The sequence below is a fragment of the Myotis nattereri genome (assembly GCF_964212035.1).
Source record: "Myotis nattereri genome assembly, chromosome: 2".
NCBI classification, from domain to species: domain Eukaryota; kingdom Metazoa; phylum Chordata; class Mammalia; order Chiroptera; family Vespertilionidae; genus Myotis; species Myotis nattereri.
In genome coordinates, this window is record NC_138076.1 from 23,235,922 (window position 1) to 23,249,531 (window position 13,610).

The window sequence follows — 13,610 nt, forward strand, 5'->3', positions numbered from 1 at the left end:
TAGGTCAAAGGACATTACTCCAAATGATCATTTCGTGTCTGCAGCAACTTGGACAACTTGGGGGTGGCTAGATCCATCAGCCTTGTAGGAAGTATGACAAGTCTAACTGCACTGCCCATGGAGCCGCTTCCCAGGATCATCGTACCTCACAGACAAGCACGTCACACGGAGCTTCCCAAGCGTGACTGTTTTCTTATCCTGCTGGGACACAGCACGTGGCAGCACCTTGACTTTAGGGTGAACGTTAAAGGAAGCTTTGTGTTTAAAAATGAAACAAAAGACAAGCAATAAATGCTGGGTAGTCCAGAGATTACATTCTGTACAGCTGGCTTATGTATCCGTTTCCAAACTGCAGATCTGGTTGGACCCTGATTGGAACACATACCATGCAACAAACGACTCCAAAAGGAGGCCCTATTTCATGAACCAGGAAAGAGTTGCCCAACAACCTGCCCTGTCTCAGAGTCCTTTACATGATTACCTCAGAATTGCACAACATTATTTACAAATACTTGGGAATGGCAGAAGGGAACTGGAGCAGTCTTACCTGCCCCCATTATTATTATTATTATTTTAGTTTTGAGGTATGTTCCTGCCTTGAACACACAAGTTTCGATGATTCTAAAAGTAAGCCTATTCTATAACTTAGGCCAGATTATTTTTGAGAATTAAGATAGAATGGGAGCTTGTTAAAACAAACAGGAAAGTAAACCCCGCCTCGCCCCTAACTCTAGCCCTGATTAAACACTGAGGAAGTGACTGTGTCCTCGGGCTGCTTCAGCCTTCTCAGCCACTACGGCCGCTCCTGCTTCCTCATGCCGGCCACGGCCCAGCCCCCCTCTCACTGCACAGCGTCTGGAATTTTTATCAGAATTTCATCTTTAGTTGTTACTGATCCAATTTCTGATGCTTTATGATGATTATAAAAAACCTTATTTTCACTTCTTCCTCCCAAGAATTAACATGAGGTTAAAAAAAATACCATTATCCCAAGCTGCTTTAAGTTATTTCATTTTGGACAATAATAAAAACCAACCACGTATGCTCTGACCACATACAGTTAAAAGTTAACAAATACCAACCTCAGACTGAGTGAGCAGTGTGTGTTTGGAATATTTCATTGGGGAAGCACAGACAAGCATAGTGCATGTATACTATGCACATTTAAAGCACAATTTACTCTTTTTCTGCTTCCAGAACCTGCAACTTCACATGTATTCAATAGTCAACAGTAACACGACGGAGGTGTAAGAAGAGCTCCTTGGCACTGGCATGACTAAAACCACTTTTTAGACCATGAAAGAACACTCATGCACAGACCCAGAGCTAGGGTTAGCTATTTTGTTTTCTACCCTGATTTCTGAAATGTCAGAACAATCCTATTAGTCACCCCGCCCCCCAAATTAAGAAGGCTCAGCAGAGCTCTATTATATATACACAAACAAAATGTGACACAATGAAGAACTGCATAAAAATACTTAAACCTAATGTACTTGTGTTTATAGACTAGACCCTGGCTTACCATAGAAAAGTCGTCAGATATCAAAGGGTACTAAGGAGCTAAGATTTCTTGTTGGATGTTGTTTTAACAAGAGTGACATTTTGAATATGAAAGGAAATCCTTCATGTTAGTAAGTTTAGAAAAGCAAACATTCATCATATATATATATAAAATAAAGTTTTAGTATGATAAAACCTAGATTTTCTTAAATTATTTTTTAAAAGGACATCAAGCTATATAATTGTTCAAGAGCAAAGGTTAGTGTTTTGGCGAGATGTAATCCATGTTACTTGCAGCAATTACAGTTGCTAACATGTATAGCATTTTCCATTTTGCTCTTTCTTTTGGGACCATATCTAATCAACAGAACTATTGGAGGCCCAAAAAGTTACCTCAAAATTAATTGCCAGAATCAGGCAAGTGGCAGTTTAGGAGCTTAAGTAAAGGAAATGTAGTGTTGTTTTTTGTTTTGTTTTTCCCCCCCCACAAGACAAAATCCAGTATAATTGCACATTTACATACAAAAAAAAGAGAGGCACAAAACAGCTTTTCTTCTTTTTTCCAGAGAAGAGCTCTAAATTGATAAGAAAAAGAAACACATATAACACAACTTGAAGGAGTGTGGTAGAGCATCTACCCTCCCTACCTTCATAAGGTTACTAGGTACTTCTTGAGGGAAAATAAATGTTATCAGGTACCAGCAATTTATGTAAGCAGTTAAAATTCACAGAGAAAGTTAACTTTCATTCAAGCTAATTCTAGACTTCTACTTAGTACAGTGTTACAACAATGTCTGACATTACTAATTATTTCATACAAGGAATACTGGGATATACATATTCCTAGGGGTTAAAAGCAAGTGAGTTTTGTGGGCAGACATCTTTGTACACTTGCATCTATGAGATGCAAGCACCACAGCCAATCATTTTGGCTAACACTGCTTCCTTGGGAGCCTTTCCTAAGTGGTTCCTAAGATGAAGTGTATTTGTGTGGCTACTATACACCCTGTAGAAGGGCTTCCCCTCCCTTCTTCTATGGGGACAATGTTAAGTACCAGATAATAGAAATTGTTGACATATAACTTTGAGATGTGCCTCCCCCCACCCCTCCCCCAACCCCAATAGGAACTAAACCAAAAAGAGCTATTAAAAAACAATTCAAATTCATCTGTGTAGTTTCACCAGGAAACTTGAGGAGTCAGTTGATAAAGGGAATATCTGATTAGGAGAGGGAAGCAGAGACAAAATAAAATACCCTTAATTCTTTCCAAGTCAACCAGGGTGTGACAGCAAATGGTGCTTATATCATCCAACTTTTTTGGTCTGTGCCTTTTGTCTCCTCCCTCTAGCTGCCTTTATCTGTCAAGAAATAGGAATGAGCCTGGCCAGTGTGCTCAGTGGTTGAACGTTAACTTATGAAACAGGAGGTCATGGTTCGATTCCCTGCCAGGGCACATGCCTGGGTTGTGAGCTCGATCCCCAGTAGGGGGCGTGCAGGAGGCAGCTGATCAATGATTCTCCCCTATTACTGATGTTTCTATCTCTCTCTCCCTCTCCCTTCCTCTCTGAAATCAATAAAAATATGTATAAAAAAGAAATAGGAACGACCACTCTAATACTGCATTCATATCTACATAAATGCACTTCATCAAAAATACCCACTATCAATGGAGAACACTTCAAACTCAGTAAGTACATCCATTTCTTTTTTTCTCCAAACCAAAACCAAAACCAAAACCACACTATATAACTTTCTAGGTAAAGTTATCGTATCACAAAGCCCACCTAGTTTAAGACCACAGAGGTAAAATCCACGGGAGCATTTTGTTTTCAAGAGGCCAGATTTGATGCTTCCACAGACCCCTTCTCCAAGGCTATGAAAGACATTTGAAAGGAAAGAGAAGTTAGCCTACCTACTACACAGTAAAGAGGTATATAAAGATCGTCATATCCTTTGCTAGAGGGCTTTCTCCAATTCCTACTTAACACACTCACACATACACTGATTAGACTATCTGAACTACACTTCTCAACATTTTAAAAAATGAAAATAAATAAAGGAATGATGGCGACTTTTGCTTTTTACATCCAAGGACTTTACACTTATGTCATTAACAAAACTTTCTTTTCTCTTTGTTCTTATTTTAAAAGCAAAGACATATCTTTTTCCAACTGCAAGGCCTTGAAGCACAATAAAAGGCAAGCAAGGGCCAAGGGAATCGAACCCTCCACTCAAGAATCACCAAAACAACAAAATCAAACAAAACCCAGATATCACCAACTGCTTCTGCCTCAGGACCAGGCTCCCAGTCTCTTAATAAGGCAGTACTGATGGCAAAGGCTGTGCACACTGCAGCAGTCTCTCCTTTACTAACACACCATCTATTCACGTTCTGCTTTTCCTTTTTGTTCAAAGAGAAAGGAAAAAAGGAAATCACCACCCATTCATTCTTTTGCTTCTTCTCCATGATCTTGTGATTCCAATTTACATTTGATCTTGCTCCAGTATTCTGGTGGCACAGGAGCCCCGGGGTCATGTTCGGAGCAGCAGAGAAGGCCTTCCAGTGCAGAGGGGACCAGAGCCCCCTTCCCATGATCTTTACAGAAGGAACGTGGACAGAACTCACAGAAGGAAACAGCTGCACTGCTGCACTCATCACACTGATGCCACGGGCACTCCCATTTTCCTACGGGGTGGGCAGGAGGAGAAGAGCCCAAGTTAGTGCCTATCTTGATTACCCACGAAAAACCCAGGTTCCCACTTTCTCTGGAGACTGGTCAATTGAATACAACTCCAAATTTCAGCCAAACATTGGTCTGGCTGGATGAACCATTAGGTACAGATGTGAGATACTGCCCACCGTATTCACCTATTTCTATATATAAAAGCCTAAGCGACTGTTAGGATGGGATGATTGGCCGGTAGCTATGACATGCACTGACCACCAGGGGACAGATGCTCAATGCAGGAGCTGCCCCCTGGTGGTCAGTGCACTCCCACAGCCAACCTCCTGCTGCTGGTCAACCTCCCACGGTCCCTACCCCTGGCTGGCCAGCCCCGATTGGCCCTGATTGCCAGCCAGGCCAAGGGACCCCACCTGTGCACGAATTCACGCACCAGGTCTCTAGTGGTAATAGAAAGGAGAAACCAATCCTTGCTGGCTCACATGTGTCCTAAATTTACAAACAGATTTTCACTAGCAAAATTTTTGTTTGCTATGGTTGTTTGTCCTAGTCAATGATTCCTATTCCATGGCTCCACTAAGGATAGTGGAATATATTCTGAGTTATACATAGTTGGCAAAAATGCAAGTCTGAGAAAAGATCTTAAAGATCTCGCTTACCATATGGTGGCTGAGTCAGGTTAAGGCATAGGAGGTGGTATGCTTTGGGACAGTCCTTTTTATCACACATGACCAGCTCTCCACCATCTCCACATTGAAAACAGTAATCTTCATGCATCTGCTTTGATTCTGTTTTGATTTTTCGTCTCTTCTGCTTTAACTTAGCATTTCTTGCCCTTTCTTCAGTTGTTGCCACACATGTTGACTGGCAGGAAAAAAGGATCACAGTTTTAATGATCATAATGCATGAAGCTTTACAGAGAAGGGAAAATCCTACAACACATTCATTTAATTTCATCTGTTGTTCAATTAACTAAAAACACCAGGAGCACTCATCCCATAAAATACTAAAATAAGCTGGTGTGGCTCAGTTGGTGGGGCTTTGTCCCATGCTCCAAAAGGTGGCCAGGTCAATTCCTGGTCAGGGCACATGCCCAGGTTATGGCTCAAACCACAGTGGAGGGCATGTAGAAGGCAGCTGATCAATGTTTCTACTGCTTTCTCCTTCTCCCTTCCTCTCTCTCTAAAACCGATAAAAAATACTTTTAAAAAATTACAAGGACACTGAGATATAATTCACATACCATTAAAGCCATCATTTTGTAAATTATCTTTTTTAAAAAATTTCTTTTAGAGAAAGAGAGGGGGGGGGGGGAAGGAGAGAGAGAAACATAGATTTGTTGTTCCACTCATTATGCATTCATTGGTTGATTCTTGTATGTGCCCTGACTGGGGATCAAACCCACAACTTTGGCATGTTGTGACTACACTCTGAGCTACCTGGACAAAAGTCACCATTTTATAGTATACTAGAGGCCCAGTGCACAAAATTCATGCAGGGGGGGCGGGGCAGCTCTCAGCTCAGCCTGCACCCTTTCGCAATCTGGGACCCCTTGGGGGATGTCCGACTGCTGGTTTAGGCTGATCCCTGTGGGCAATCGGACATCTCTCTTGCAATTCAGGACCGCTGGCTCCTAACTGCTCGCCTGCCTACCTGCCTGCCTGGTCACCCATAACCACTCTGCCTGCCTGCCTCATCACCCCTGACCACTTGCCTGCCTGCTGACTGCCCCTAACCACTCTGCCTGCCTGCCTACCTGATTGCCCCTAACCCCTCTGCCTACCTGCCTGACCGGCCCTAACCACTTGCCTGCCTGCCTGATCGCTCCTAACCACCTCTGCCTCAGGCCCCGCCGTGGCAGCTTTGTCCGGAAGGACGTCTGGAATGATGTCTGGAAGGTCGTTCAGCTGTCCGGTCTAATTAGCATATTACGTTTTTATTATTATAGACTAGAGGCCTGGTGCACAAAAATTTGTGCACTCGGGGGGAAGGGGGGGGTCCCTCAGCCCAGCCTGTGCCCTCTCGCAGTCTGGGACCCCTCGGGAGATAACGACCTGCTGGCTAAGGCCTGCTCCCGGGTGGCAGAGGGCAGGCCCAATCCCTAGCTGTAGCCCCTGGTCAGGCTCAGAGCAGGGCTGATTGGGGAGTTGGGGCGCCGTCCCTAGTCATGCACAGAGCAGGGCGGATCGGGAGGTTGCAATGCCACCCTCAGTCACGCTCAGGGTAGGGCTGATTGGTGGGTTGGGGCACCGCCCCCTGTCACACTCAAGGCAGGGTCGATGGGCAGGTTGCAGCGCCACCCCCTGTCACGCACAGAGCAGGGCCAATCGGGGTTGGGGTGCTGCCCCCTGTCACACACAGAACAGGGCCCATCAGGGGGGTTGGGGCTCCGTACCCTGTCACGCACAGAGCAGGGTCGATCAGGAGGTTGGGGAGCTCCCCCTGTCACGCACAGAGCAGGGCCGATCAGGGGGTTGGGGCGCCTTCCCCTGTCACGAACAGAGCAGGGCAGATAGGAAGGTTGTGGCCCCACCCCATCACACACAGAGCCGCAGGGTGATCAGGGGGTTGGGGCGCTGCACCCTGTCACGCTGATCCCGGTGCTGGGAGGCATATTACCCTTTTACTATATAGAGGCCTGGTGCACGGGTGGGGGCCGGCTGGTTTGCCCTAAAGGGTGTCCTGGATCAGGGTGGGGGTCCCCACTGGGGTGCCTGGCCAGCCTGGATGAGGGGATGATGGCTGTTTGCAGCTGGTCACACACCCTTCAGGGTGGGGGTCCCCATCAGGGTGCCTGGCCAGTCTGGGTGAGGGGCTGAGGGCTGTTTTCAGGCTGGCGGGTGACTGAAGCTCCCAACCGCTCCTTTTCTTTTTTTTTTTTTTATTCTGGGCCAGCTTTAGTTCTGAGGCTCCAGCTCTTAGGCCTCCGCTGCTGAAAGCAGGTTTCTGGCCTTTGTTTACCTTCTGTATTTGAAACAATGTTGCGATCCTGCTGGCTGAAGCAGGTTTCTGGGGTTTTGTTTAGCTTCTATATTTGTAACATAGCTGCTTAGAGTTGCAGCTCAGAGGCCGGCAGGCGGGGAATGTTGGAGTCTTCTGTCACTGAAGCAAGCAAGCCTCATGTTAGTTTCAAGCTGCCTGGCTGCCGGCCGCCATCTTGGCTGGCAGCTAATTTGCATATCACCCTGATTAGCCAATGGGAAGGGTAGCGGTCGTATGCTAATTACCATGTTTCTCTTTTATTAGATAGGATAATTAAGTGGGTTTTAGTATATTGTGAATTTAAAAAGAAGTTTTCTAAAAGGATTTTGCTAACTTCAAATTCTATCAGAAATACAAATACATTTTCAGAAACTAACAGATCTTACTAAGATATGCTTCATTGGAAAGTCAGAGTCTAAACTCTGGGTAAACACCACTGAAGATCAGTGAACGAAACCAGGTACCCATTTGCCAGTATTTTCCTGAGATGGTCATAAGCAAACTTCTGCAGTAGCCCCTCCATACTCCTCCTGGCTCAGGGCATGCCTCTGCACACTGACCTTGGGCCGCACTCCAAGAAAACCACTGCAGTTCTCTGCCCCACAGTGGCACTCCGTCCTGCCGTTGCCCAGGCAATCCAGGTTATAATTAAAAGTTAACTCCATTCCTAAAACAAAAGAGAAATAACTATTCATATTCAAGTCATGGGCAAGAAACTGCTGTCATAGACACTCTCGTAATGAAAAAAAAGAGACATCAACTTTTCCCTCCCCCACATTCTACATCGAAGACAGCGATGGAAAAAAGAAAAAAGGCAAAAAAATATCTAGAGGAAAACATCCCGACCCACCCATGATTACAGCAAAAATAAATAGTCTATAAAAGTCGTCACATCCTTTTCATTGAAGTGGTCAAAAACTATGTAATAGAGACCAGGATTTGAAATCTCTGTTTAAGAAAAATGAGTTCTAGTTTAGCTCTCTTTTCTAAAGCTAATTTAAACTAGTTTCTAAATGAACAATATGTCTGTGGAATTATGACGACCACACTGTTTCCAGTAATTAATGCCTTGTATTATGATCAGAAAAGAGTTTAGGTTTACTATCTACACCAAAGATCCAGTGATTCAAATTAGGAGGCCCAGCTTTCTTTTAGCTGGGCTTGAACAATCCACCATGAGTCTAGAAATAAAACTGAAAGTTGCTACAAACTTAACAAAGGAGAAACTAAGATTTGCTGTTAAGATGCTGGATGGGTAAGAAAAAATGAAAACTCTTGCTTCAGAAGTGTTTTACATCTAATTTGAAACAGAATGATGTTTCAAAATAAACCGCCCCCCTCAACAAACCAAGAAACCCACTGATGTTAACACAGGCTTTTAATACTTTTAAAAAAGAAAACAAAAGCTTAACCATCTGGTTACATTATATAGACAGCAATAATGTGGAGATTTAATTCAGAAAGATTGTGGATATAGAGAATTCTGTAATATCCTCTCTTACAGAAAAGCTCTTACTAAGCTCCCCTTTGCAGAATACTGATTTTTACTTCTTACTGGCAGATAACAATTCTAAATATAACACTTTATTTTATTTGAATAAATATTTGAGGACCAAACCTTGAAGAATGTCCTGCTTTCAAAGGATATACTTGCTTCCTAGGGAGGGGGGCATGGGGAGCAAGTTACTTTTTTTACCTGCAGGAATATCACAAAGAGCAAAAAGTCCAACTCGAACGTCTCCATTCACTGTCCACTTTTGTGTTTCACAGTTTGGATTACAACTGTGGTTCATAAAGCGAGAGTAATTTCCTTTTGGGCCGGCATCAATTATACGGTCCTTCAGAAAGAAAAGAAAGGAAAGGTACCTTTGACATAAAACTAAAATATAAACATCTTAGAAACATCCAATGCAGTCAAGAGCCACCAGGCAGCAGCATTTTGCTACCAGCTGATGCCTGACAACTGCAAATCTGAAAATGTGGTGCTCTCTGTACATTTAGTAAGTTATCTACTTTCTCGCATGACTTTCAAATCAAAACAATCAAGATGAAGTGGAAACAAACAGACCGTGGAATAACGCTTAGAAGATTATCTGGTCTTTGGTTTAGGGAAAGAATTTCTGAGAGAGCTCTGAGTGCAGACAGCTCCTTGTGATGGGAACAAGGGTGCTGAGCTATCGGCCCTCCTTTCCTGCTCTGAGCAGAAGCACAACTAGAACAGGGTTAGAGGCTCAGGGCTCAGGCCATGAAGATTAAGTAGGAAAAATGAGAAATTTCTCTTCTGAATAAAGACTTGCAGACATGCTTGAGTGATTTTCTTTCTTTTTTGATTAGTAATAATCACACCTTGGATAAGCCTCACTGGCTATGATACTGCCACTATGCAAAGCAAATAATTTTTTATTTGTTCTAATTTTACTTGTAGTAAAGTCTAAAATACAATACAAACCTCTCTATTGGGCCCTTAAATTTAAATTCTGATAATCTGGATAAGCCCTATAAGATGGATCTCTGAGTGTTGTAAAGATGGCTGGAGGGGTCACTGGCAGTGAAGATAGGATTTAGGGGCCAATCGACAATCTATATATATAAAAGCCCAGAAACTGCTATGGCGAAATGACCAGAATGACCGGTCGCTATGACGTGCATTGACCACCAGGGAGCAGATGCTCAACACAGGAGCTGCCCCCTGGTTATCAGTGTGCTCCCACAGCAGGAGCACCGCTCAGCCAGAAGCTGGGCTCACGGCTGGCGAGTGCAGCGGCGGTGGCGGGAGCTTTGCCTGCCTCCGTGGCAGCGATAAGGAGCGGTGAACCAAGCGGTAAGGAGCGAGCAGGCGGGCGGTAAGGAGCGAGCAGGCGGGAGGGCAGTTAGGAGCGAGGGGTCCTGGATTGTGAGAGGGCACAGGCCGGGCTGAGGGGCACCGCCCCCCCATGCACGAATTTTGTGCATTGGGCCTCTTGTCATAAATAAATGGCATTGTATGTTTATGGAATATATACTCATGAAAGCTGTAAAAAGTTTCAAACAATACCATATGAGTTAAAATAATATTTCTTTTACATGATCTCCAGTTCTTAACTTTAATGACATTCTGACTCAATTTTAGGAATGGCCTGGAACACAGGAAACATGGGTACTAATCTTAGCTCTTCATTAAACTGTAACAAGGCATTCAACCATTTACCATGGCTAAACCTCAGTTTCTTGTTCTCTGTAAATCAGAAGACCAGTGAAGAAATTGAATGAGATAATGGACACAGGGTGCATAAATAGGACTTACAACTGCATGTATTAAACCAGCAGTTCTGTCATTTCTCTTATGACAGCATCCATTTCTCCTAACTCATTAAAAAAGTTTAAATGTGCAGAACAATTTTCAGAGTTAGAATTTTGGCTAAATCTGAATTTTAATGGTGGTTTATAACTTAGAATTAGAGCTCCTTCCCTCCTTCAGTGATAAAGCAACTGAGGGCAAGTCTTTCAGTGCCTAAGAGGAGCTGGGACCAGAATCCAGGGGTGTCAACCTTTCCTGCTTCACTCTCACATGACCTGTGCAAGGCTGCAGCAAGCGTTCATTTTGTGCTCTGGTATAATTAACACATTATAGTGGGAAGCACTCTGGCTACTGCTAATCATTATATTTTGCCTGAAAAAATCAAATTAGAGGAAACAGTTCAACCTAAGATCATGGAAACAAAAACAAACAAAGTAATTTTACCTTGGTGACAGTTAACATATAAAAATTGGTTACGCTGTTCTCGTGGGCTCGCTTAATTCGCAATCTGCATTCTTCTTCGTCAATTAATTCGCCAACATATTCATTTACAAATTCACCCTACAGAGAAGCATGCAATATGTAAATATGAAACCAATGTATTATATTAGAAAGCATTCCTTAACACAGCATGTATGATCCAAGAGAATTAACCAAAAAGAACCATAGAAATATCACTTCAACTATCAAAACAAATAGTTGCTATTATTCATGAGCATTCAGGTGGCACTATTTTTCTTGTACCAGTGCTGCAGAATATAATGATCTGCTTGTCTCTTTTTGCTGACAATATTATTTCAATAGTCCAAGTGACACAGTTATGGTCTATCACTGGGATCTGGGATAAGGCAACCTCGAGCCTTGAAACTGTACTATAACATTATAAACCATTTGTTATGGTTTATATTTGTTATTCTATGAAAATGAATGAATATAGAAAAATTAAAGTGCTGATATCAAATATGAGTGCATGTGCCAAAACTTGATATACCACTGTGAATAAATATCTCTAGCTATTTTGTAAAAGAAATACTTTTGATGTCCAAAGTGACAAACCGTTAACCTCAAAGAGTTGTTTACTGAACCACGAGCTGTAAATTAAACTGTGAACTAAAACAAAATACAGACCTTAGAAAAGTGCTAGAAATCTGTTCTTAAAGAGATAAGACGATAAAGAGAGGGTGTAATTCAGTGTTTATACATGTTTTCCAGTTTCTAAGAAGCCACCTCACAGCAGGAAGGGCATGCTTGACGCTGGCACACGGTCAGGATTTAGGTGTGAACAGGGGACTCAGTGTGTTTTCAGTTTCATATTTGGCATCTGTCCCCTAAATGTACCAAAAATCTTTCCCATGTTGCTACAAAGTCTTGATGATTCTGCTTTTCAGAGACCATATATTTCTAGCTGTTTTGTAAAAGATCAATTATCTTACACTAGCAATTCCCCAAGTGCTAATGGGCAGAACAATCCTGATTATATTTTCTTTTCTCTTGATTACAGTTGACCCTTGAACAAGATAGTTTTGAACTGTGCAGGTCTATTCACACATGGATTTTTTCAATAAATACCTGTACCATTTTCCATCCGTGGCTGGGAGCCCACAGACAGAGGCTGACTGTATGCACTGATGTATACCTTTTACACAGGGGACTTGAATATCCTCAGATTCCGGTGTCTGGAGGGGGCCTGGAACCAATCCCTTGTGCCACAACTCGTTTGGGGAAGTCAAAAAAGTTCAACTATGTGTGTGGTCAGTGTCCCTAACCTGTGTGTATTCAAGGGTCAACTGTATATCATGAATTAAGTAAATTAAAACACATTTTAGAATAAATACAACTACTATTAAAAGGTGTTAAAAAGACATTAAGCTGTACAGTTTTCAGGATGACTCCAAACATTCCCCTGAAATCATAGGCAAAAAAATTTGTATGTGTGATATGCATGGCATTAAAATAATATTAAAAAATTTGGATCACATAACATTTTACATGCCGATGGCCTTTGAGCAGCCCAATACACATATCCAATGCACTAGCAAGTCCTATTGGCTCTAACTTCAAAATGTCAGAAATCCACCCTCTTCTCTCCTGCACAGCTACAACCCTAGTAGTCTATGCCACCATCATCTCTCTCCTGGATTATAATGGTCTCCTTTTTATCACTTTTCCCATTACCATAAATTCTCCATACTACAGCCAAATTATTCTTTTGAAACTCAAATGTGGCAGACAGACTCTGAAGGTGGGCCCCATGACCTCTGCTTCCTGGTCTTCACATGGCTCTGTGATCCTCTCCCCTCAAGTGAGCAGGACCTGTGACTTGCAATAGAGCATGACAAAGGTGATGGATATATGTGATTACATGAATCTGTTACATTATGACTTTAGCATACATCTTGCTGGCTGTAAGGAAGCAAAGAGCCATGTTGGGGAACCTCATTTGGCAAGGAATTGCAGGCAGCCTCCAGAGGACAACAAAACAGTAACAACAAATGAAACAAACAAACAAAAACACCTGAAGCTCTCAGGCTTACAGCTGGCAAGGAACATAATTCTGCCAACAGCCATACAGGCAGGGAAGCGGATCCTTCCTTAGCCAAGGCACATGAGTGAAAATCCAGCCCTGGGCAGCACCCTGACTGCACCGAGAGGACCCAGCTAAGCATTACCCGGACCCCTCACCCACAGGAACTCAGATAACCAAATGTGTGTTATATTTTAAGTTGCCAAGTTTGTGGTAACATTGTTATGCAGCAATAGAAAACGAGTACATCAAGTCTCAGATCAAATCAGTCCCTACTAAAATGTTCCAGAAATTTCCCATCCTGTGGCCTGTAACGCCCATATTATCTATTGATTCTAGCCTCTTTCCTATCCCCTACCTGCCACTCTTCTCCTTGCCATTCTTCTCCTGGTGCTTTCTTGTTGTTGCTGGAATATACTAAGGTATTTGTACTTGGTTTACTTTAGTCTGAAATACTCTTCTCAATATGTATCTCTGTGACTTTCTCCCTCACATATTCAGGTGAAATGTCCCCTCCAGGCCTTCCTTAGCCAATCAATTTAAAGTAGCAATCCCAGTCACTAGCTATCCCCTCTGACAGCTTAGTTTTCTTTGCAGCATTTAGTGGTACTCAGCATTAGATATCTGTTCATCATTTGTCTT

The 13,610-nt window shown here is 42.8% G+C and overlaps 1 protein-coding gene across 1 annotated transcript in view; it reads right to left on the reverse strand.

The window, feature by feature from the left end:
* Positions 1 to 2,062: 2,062 nt before the first annotated feature.
* NSD3 (nuclear receptor binding SET domain protein 3) overlaps positions 2,063 to 13,610 on the reverse strand; it is a 108,761-nt gene continuing 97,213 nt past the window's right edge. The window contains exons 20-24 of the mRNA XM_081082686.1: positions 10,889 to 11,005; positions 8,864 to 9,005; positions 7,728 to 7,834; positions 4,845 to 5,049; positions 2,063 to 4,187 (exon numbers count right to left, since the gene is read on the reverse strand). Of these exons, the coding sequence (XP_080938812.1) occupies positions 3,946 to 4,187; positions 4,845 to 5,049; positions 7,728 to 7,834; positions 8,864 to 9,005; positions 10,889 to 11,005 (813 nt within the window). The 3' untranslated portion in view covers positions 2,063 to 3,945. The remainder of the gene's footprint in view (positions 4,188 to 4,844; positions 5,050 to 7,727; positions 7,835 to 8,863; positions 9,006 to 10,888; positions 11,006 to 13,610) is intronic.